Genomic DNA, 8587 nt, shown 5'->3' with positions numbered 1-8587 from the left:
AGAAATGCAAATCAAAACCACAATGACATACCATCTCACACCAGTCAGAACGGCTGTTATTAAAAAGTCAAAAACACAATAGATGCTGGCAAGGTTGTGCAGAAAAGGGAACACATAAACTGTAGGTCCTGTTTTTAAGAGCATTTCAAGAGGCTAATGTTGACAAGCTGGTGTCAGAGATTGAGGTTTCTCTCACCTGAAGGATATTTGAAGTAACATGAATGCATACACTTTCCTTGAGTTAATAGTGCCCCTTGTCTATTTATCCAGAGCTTCACCTATGATATACTGCGTTATGCTATGCAACACCTGCCGTGTAGTTCCAAATCATTCCACTCCACCTAAAAGACCCCTTTGAGTACTTAACAAGTAAGCTGTTGGGGGAAAGAACCTTAATATATTAGAAAGATGAGTTGAACGTATTCTCATGATTTTTACAATTTGAAAAATTATTTCTCTGCAGTACCCTTAAAATGCTCCATTTCATCAAAACAGCCTCTTTTGTTTTGATTATTTATACAAAGTTATACTCTACGACTTTACAATAATATAAATTCACATTATTATACACCATTTTTCTTTGTCAGAAAACATACTTTCAAAGACAGTCTGAAATTCCTTCAATAATTAGACCCATCTAAAAATTATACCTCAATGGAAAAATGCCATTTTAGAAGTATTTATTAATTGATTTTAAAATTTATCGTCTTTCTTAATCAAAGATTTCTAAAGTCACTTACAATCTGCTTTCTAGCTCCATTTTTCTTCTCTGGAATTTAACAGGAGTTTTCAGATACTACATTAGTAAGGTCCTCTGCAGACGTATTATTTCACTTTTATTTCTTTTCTTATTTACTTGGGTATAGAATACTGAGCAATCCTTCTTTTCCATAAATGTTGTGTTAAATAACAACAAATAAACAAGGTAATGCACAACTCGTTAATGTGTGGCTTAATGAACTTTTACTTCATGAACATACCTACGTAACCTGCAACTTCATGATGTAATAGAAGAGAGAAGTCCTCCCCCAATCCACGTTTGTCATTACAAAATATTCCAACGTTTACACCGATAGATTGGTTTTGTCTGTGTTTTTTAACTTTATATAAATGCAATCTGTTTTGTAGTATTCATCTCATTATTATGTCTCTAATATTCAGCTATACTGTTGCTTGTAAAAGCATTTACTAATTTTTGTTTATGTACAATAAACTACTATATGAGTATATTCTAATTTATCCACTCTATACTTGAGGAAACTTTGACTTGTTTCCACTTTTCTAGTAAATATGAATAATATACACAGTTTTGCACCTTTTAAATTTTTTGGCCCGCGTAAGTATTTCTGTGGGATCTTTACCTAGGAGTGGAATGCCAGCATCATGAAATATGTTCAGCTTTGGTAGATATGACCCAAAATCTATTGCTTTTGGCATAAATGGTATTTTGTTTCACTAACACTTTTTCAAATTCCAGCTATTCTGGCAGTTGTGGAGTGGTAGCTTATTGTGGTTCTAATTTCTATTTCTCTGATTTAACAAATGAAAATATTAATATGTGTTTGTTGTTCATTTGATTATCTTCTTTTGTGAATTTCCTGTTCAGTTATAGTGCCATTAAAATGGGGTTTTCTTTCTTCTTGATATGTAGGAGTTTTTATGTATTCACGATATTCTTTTTGTTGTGAAACATACATATTGAGAACATTTTCTTCCAGTTTATGGCTTGTGTTGTACTCTTCAAATAGTGTATTTAAATGAAGCAAAGTGTACAATTTTACAGATTCTTTAGGGTTCATACTTGTTGTGACCTGTTTAAGAAAGCTTGGCATTGGTTATGAAAATGTTCTCCTACATTTTCTTCTTAACATTTGATTATTTTAGCATTTACATTTAAGGTATTTTGGTGCTGATCATAATCCTGAAAGACACAATCCCCAATGCCATCAGTCAGAATGTTGAAATCTCAAAAGATTGAAATCCCCAAAAATCAAAATCCTCAAAGTCTGAAATCGCAAACATCTATAATCCTGCAAATCACAATCCTGAAATAATAAAATTCTGAATGTTAAAATCCTGAAAGCTGAATTCTAGGGAAAGGATTATTGTGTTTTTGGTTGTATGCACAAGAGTTGCATCATGATTTCGACTTGTAGGGTTTGGGACTTTAGATATTTCGCTCTTTTGGGATTTCAGCATCCGGGATTATGTTGTTTAGGATGGTGTCTTTGGGGATTATGGCCCAAACCCAAGGCATAGTATATTACCCATGTGGAAAAGATTTCACAATGGTCAAAGAGGAGGATCCAGATTAAAACTTTTCCCACGTGTCTCCCTGCTGCATGGCCACAGCACCTTTGTCCTAAACAGTTGACCCCAGGGAGTGGGTCTGTTTTCTAGGATCTGTTTTCTTTTGTATTGGTCCATGTGTTCATAAACAAATTACCAAATATCTTGATCATTACAGCTATATAGTCAATCCTGACAAATGGAAAGTCCCCTTGTTCTTAAACATGTATTAGCCAATCATGACCTTTGATTCATGTCTACTTTAAAGTTAATTTAGCAATTTCCATTGGATTTTTATTGGTATTGCATCAGATATATAGAGTAAGTGGAAATAATTGAGATTTTTACGGTATTTCATTTTTCATTTCACAAAATGGTGTAGCCCTTTTATTGGCCATCTTTAATTTCTCTGGAGCAATTTTTATTTTTTGGTGTAGGAGTCTTTCCCATGTCTATTAAATTTGCTTATCTGCATTCTTCACGTTTTGAGGACATAATAAATGTTTGCTTGTTTGTTTTATGGAAAATAAGAAGAAAAAATTATTTTCTAATTGTTCATGGGTAATATATAGAGAATACAATTTTGATTTTTTCATATTCATTTTTTATCAAACTTGCTAAAGTTATATGTCAGTATTAATTTACATAAACAGTCCATTGGTTTCCTACATCAATACCATATAGTCTGCAAATGATGACTTTTATTTCTTTTTTTTAAAAAAGTCATACCTTTTTTTCTTGCATTGTTTCATGAGATAGAACTTCACTAAAAAAGACCTAAATGTCAATAATAAATGCCCTATCCATTGCCAATCCCAGAAAAAAATCTTTGAGTGTTTCATCATTAAGAAAGTTCTTTGCAGCAGCTATGCCATAGGTATCATCACTTTTCATTAGATTAAGGAAATCTCATTACATTCATGGTTTTCAAAGTTATTGTTAATCAATAATGAGCATTGGATATTATTAAATGCTTTCCATTTATGGAGATGATCATATGTCTTTTTAAGTTTTTTTTTTAATATTATTAGTTACAAGTGTTGATCTTCAATTATGAAATCAGCTTTGCCTTTCTAGAATAAAGCTATTTGAGATGTATTATTATTATTACTAAATTGCTGGATTCAATTTGTTAATATTTGGCTTAGGATTTTTACATGTATTTTAGTGAGAGTTCAGCCTGTCATTTTTCTTTATTGCAATGTTCCTATTAGATTCTAATGTCCATTTTATGTGGGGTTCTTAAAATGGGAAGTGTTCCCTTTTCTGTTATCTTCTGAAATAATTTGTAGAATATTTGTTTATTTTGTACATTAATGTTGGGAAGAATTCACTCGTGAAGCCTGAGTTGTCCTTGTGGAAATATATTTTAGATATAGATTCCGCTTACTTTATAGGGAAATAACTAATTAGAATTTCTGTTTCTTATTGTGTTAGCTTTGGTATGATGTATTTTCCTAGGATTGTTGTCTACTTGACCTAAATATCTAAATTTAGTGGCTACAGTATGGTTCATGATACTGTCTTCATCTGTCTTTATGTCCGTAGGATCTGTCTTGATGTCATGTTACTGATTGCTATTGGTAGTTGGTGCGTTTCCTCTTGTTTTCTGAATCAGCTTTGCTGGGATAAATTGTACATTTTTCAAAGGATCACCTTTTGGCTTTTTTCTCCCTATTCCATTGATTTCTGCTTTGATATTATTTTATTTTACTCATTTATTTCTTTATAATTGATGCAATTCTTTAAACTCCTTGAAGTCAATACTTAGATCATTAATTATCACCCCTGTTTTCCTTTTCTGACATGTATTCTAGGCTATAATTTTTATCTTAAGTAGACCTTTAGTTGCATCCCACAAGTTACGATATAATAGAAATAGTCTTATTTGCATTTTAATTCCGTTTAGCTCATTAGTTATTTGCAAATATATTGTAAAATTTAAAAATGTTTGGTGATTGTCTAGGTATCTACTAGTGGCTTCAATATCTTTTTAATTAAAATAACCTTTTTAAAAATTGTATATTTTTAAGGGATACAATGTGAGTTTTGTTTGGATTTTGGTTTTTATTTTGTGTTTTTGAGACAGGATCTCACTCTTTCATCCAGGCTGGAATACATTGGTGAGATATCAGCTTACTGCAGCCTCAACCTTCCAGGATCAAGTGATCCTCCTGCCTCAGCATCCTGAGTAGCTGGGATGACAGGAATACACCACCATGCCCAGCTAATTAAAAAAAAAAAAAAAAAATTGTAGAGATGGCATCTCAGCATGTTACCCAGGCTGGTCTTGAACTCCAGGGCTCAAACAATCATCCTATCCTCCTGCCTCATCCTCCCAAAGTGCTGGGATCATAGGCCTGAGCCACTGCCCCTGCCCGTGATGCTTCAATGTACATACACTTAGTGAAATGAGTTCTACAGTCAAGCACATTAACATACCCATCACCTCACATAGTTACCTTTTTCTTTTATAGTAAGAGCACCAAAACTCTGCTCTCTTAGCTAATTTTTAACACACAATACAATATTCTTCTTTTTTTAAAGGGTAAACATTTATTTGGGGTTAGTTTTCTGGTGGATGACATTAAGGCCCTTCACACAGAGTTCAGGAGACAATATTCTATCCTAATTCTACTGTAATAGAACATACCCTGTGTGACTCAAATCTTTAAAGTTTAAGGAAACAAGCCAGTGTTCAACTTGTCAGTAACAGTGTTTTATATAAATAAATTGGTCAATGCGATAATTATTACTTTAAAATTTTGTCTGCTTGTTCCATGAATTACTAAGAAAAATGGTTAAAATGTTTCACTGTCATTGTTAACTCATGTTTTTCTCCTTATATGTTATTTCTTTATATATGTGATGCTAGATTTTAGTCTCCTAGAAATTTAGAAATGTTGTTTCTTCCTGATTGATTTATCATTTTACTGTGAAATGTTTCTTTTTATTTCTGGTACCACTTCCAAAAGCACATTTTCTATAAATTAATTATTTCTATAGTCATCTTCTTTGCTGTTATTATTGTTTGCATGCATACCTTGCTTCATTCTTTTCCTTTTTTTAAATCTATATGTTTAGGATGTTTCTCTTTAAAGTAGTCATCTTTCATATTTTAATACAATTTATAATCTTTGCATTTTAATTGGACTATTTGGTACTTTTACAATTGATGTGGTTGCTGTTGTTTGGGTTTAAATCTATCATTTTATTATTTTTATTTGTTCCATCTGTACTTTGTGCCTTTGTGTCTCATTGTCACTTTTTAATTGAAACAAAGTATTTTATTTGATTATTGTGCTTTACTAACTTCTCTCTTATGCAGTTTATTATTCTGTAGCAGAATAACAGAATTTGTTACCCCATTGACTTTTTCATAGGTATTTTGTCATATGTTTTAAGTCTATATTTTTTCATTGTTTTGTTCTCACAGAATCTTTTAAGAAAAGAAATTCTTAGAATTTAACTATTTCGTTTCTCATATGTTCAGTGAAATAAAGCCTGTTTTATTTAATTTGAATTATTTAATTCATTTAATATTTTTAATTCCAAACTTAAAAAAATTGTGAAATATTAAAAAGTTACAAAATATTAAAGTAGATTTTTCTTATTTTTTATATTTCATACAATGGCTTTTAAATGGTATGATTTGTGTTTTTTAAAGTGCTATTTATATGAATAATGAACTGTTTGCATCCCTTTTTTCACAGACATTCATTGGGGACATTCTTTTGCTTGTTAACCCATACAAGGAACTTCCAATTTATTCTTCCATGGTGAGTACAAAATTTTAAATATCATTGAATAATGTAGAGTAGTGTGCTCTAGTCATGCATATTTGTGTCAAATGACTAAAAAAACCAATAAGGCAAACTTCTAAAAACCTTTATGAAATTCTGAATTGAATGATTGCGTCGTAGTGACTTTAATTCATTTTGAGGCAATTTTGAAAATCAGTGTTATCAAAATGTTTCTTTGCACTTAAAATGTGTAATTTGTTTATGACTATAGCCATTAGACAGACTTCTAAGATTAAATAATATATAAATATATTTTCCATACATTCTTGACTAACTCAAGATCATTTGGCTTAGAGCCTTTATTTGGACACGTGACTTGTGTCTGAAGAGTTCCATGATGTTGAAGCAATGGGTATAAAAAAGGGTGATTTCGCATGTTTACATTTTCCCAAATTACTTGCTAGGTTTAATTATGAGGCCCTAAAAATTCAAAGAGAAATTGCTTGTAGAAAATTATTCCAATCAATTGAAAATGCAGTAAGATTTTTGAGTAGAAATGGGTCAAAAATAGTATATAATAGGAGCTGTTTTTTATGTAACAACAAGGCTGGTTCCACCAATAGGGAACAGGAGCCTGCCCAAAACCAGGAGGCTGGGAGTGGGTATATGTTCCCGAAGCTGGGGCTCGCTCATAGATGTTGTGAGCAGGGAGGAGGACAGAGAGGAGAGAGAAAATTAGAAATTCCTCCAACTTCCTAGGAAATCAAATATGTGTTTTCACAGAAAAAGTTCATGAGAACAAGAGTGCATCCACCACCCCACCCTCCACCCATCTTATCAAAAGTCAATTCTGGCTGAACTTAGTGGTTCAATGCCTGTAATTCTAGCACTTTGGAGGACCAAAGCTGGTGGATCACTTGAGGCCAGGAGTTTGAGACCATCCTCTGCAACATAATGAGACACCCATCTCTACAAAAACAAACAAACAAACAAACAAACAAACAAAAAACAAAGAAAAGAAAACGAAAAAACAATTAGCCAGCCATGGTGGTGTGTGCCTGTGGTTACAGCTACCCAGGAGGCTGAGGCAGGAGGATCACTTGGGCCCAAGAGGTTGAGGCTGCAGTGAGCTGTGATTGTATTACTGCACTTCAGGTTGGGAGACAGATTGAGATCCTGTCTCCAAATAGAATAAAGTAAAATTAAAGTAAATTAAAAAGTCAGTGCCATGGTTACTTTAAAGCTATGTTGAAACCTGCCTACCCTCCTCCATCCTCCCAGTCCTATGCCAGCCTCACCCTGTGCAATCTAATGGTGTATGTGAGCACGAGACGCTAGAGCAAGGGATTCACCCATGATCATTTCAGGATTTTCATCCAAGGACTGAAATTAATCTGATATATGGTTATTAAATGGTTTTGAGAAAAAGCTCAGTTCTGTATCTTTCACTTTGTTGAGTCCTAATTAATATTTCTGTGTCTATGTGTATTGAAGTATAATATAAATATTGCATAGCATACAAATATTAAATCTTCTGTTCAACTAATTTATAAAAGTGGTGACACTCTAAAAACCATCATGCACATGAAGAAATAGAGTATTAGTAGGATTACAGATATCTCCCATGCCCTGTCTCAAACATGACATACCTCCCCAAAAGACAGCACAATTCTGACTGCGGTCGCCCTCTGCTTTGCATGGATGAACTTTATGTGGGTGAAATCTCGCAGACTATCTTTCTCTGTACCTGGCTGCTTCCTTTCAATATTATGGAAGGTAGATTCACCCATGTTTTTGTGTGTAGCAATACAGTAAGTACAATAGGTTATTTTCTTTTGTATTGCTGTATAACATTTCCTTTTGAGGATATATGGCAGTTTAATTAACTGTTGATGGAGATTTTGTCTTTTGAAGCAAGCATATTACTGCTATGAACATCTTCACAAAATTTTTTTTGATAACATATGTATTTCTTTTGTTGGAAAGAGTGGAATTGGTACATCAAAGTGTATACATACATTCAGTTTTGATAAATACCAACAGTTTTCTGAGTGCTTGTACTAAGGTATATCTATAACTTAATACAGAAATTCTAATTGTTCCTCTTCTTTGCTCAAATTTCATTTGTTTACTTATCATTCTACTGGGTATACATAGTGGAATCTTATTGTTGTTTTAATTTGTGTTTCTCTGACAAACAATGATATTAACCACATTTTCACATAATTACTGTACAGTTATATCCTGTTTCGTGATGCATCTATTCCAGGAATTTATCCTGCTTTGAAATTAAAAACTTTAAAATTGGTTCATCTATCTTTATTGACTTGAAAGATCTTTAAGCATTCTGGATTCCTAATACATATTGAAAACATCTTGTAAGAAGCAGGGGTCAAGTTTCATTTTTTAAAAAATGTATATTAACCTGACATAGTACTGTTTCTTAAAAAGACCATCCTTTTAGCTGGGCACGGTGGCTCATGCCTGTAATCTCAGCACTTTGGGAGGCCAAGGCAGGTAGATCACGAGGTCAGGAGTTCAACACCAGCCTGGCC

At 32.8% G+C, this 8587-nt stretch overlaps 1 protein-coding gene across 2 annotated transcripts in view; it reads left to right on the top strand.

The window, feature by feature from the left end:
- MYO16 (myosin XVI) overlaps positions 1-8587 on the top strand; it is a 655611-nt gene that overhangs the window by 295936 nt on the left and 351088 nt on the right. For both annotated transcript variants that reach the window (XM_011966244.1, XM_011966243.1), the window contains exon 12: positions 6003-6068. In XM_011966244.1, the coding sequence (XP_011821634.1) occupies positions 6003-6068 (66 nt within the window). The remainder of the gene's footprint in view (positions 1-6002; positions 6069-8587) is intronic.

This window comes from Mandrillus leucophaeus, unplaced genomic scaffold (assembly GCF_000951045.1).
Source record: "Mandrillus leucophaeus isolate KB7577 unplaced genomic scaffold, Mleu.le_1.0 Scaffold750, whole genome shotgun sequence".
Lineage (NCBI taxonomy): Eukaryota > Metazoa > Chordata > Mammalia > Primates > Cercopithecidae > Mandrillus > Mandrillus leucophaeus.
This window is presented reverse-complemented; position numbering and strand designations above follow the sequence as displayed.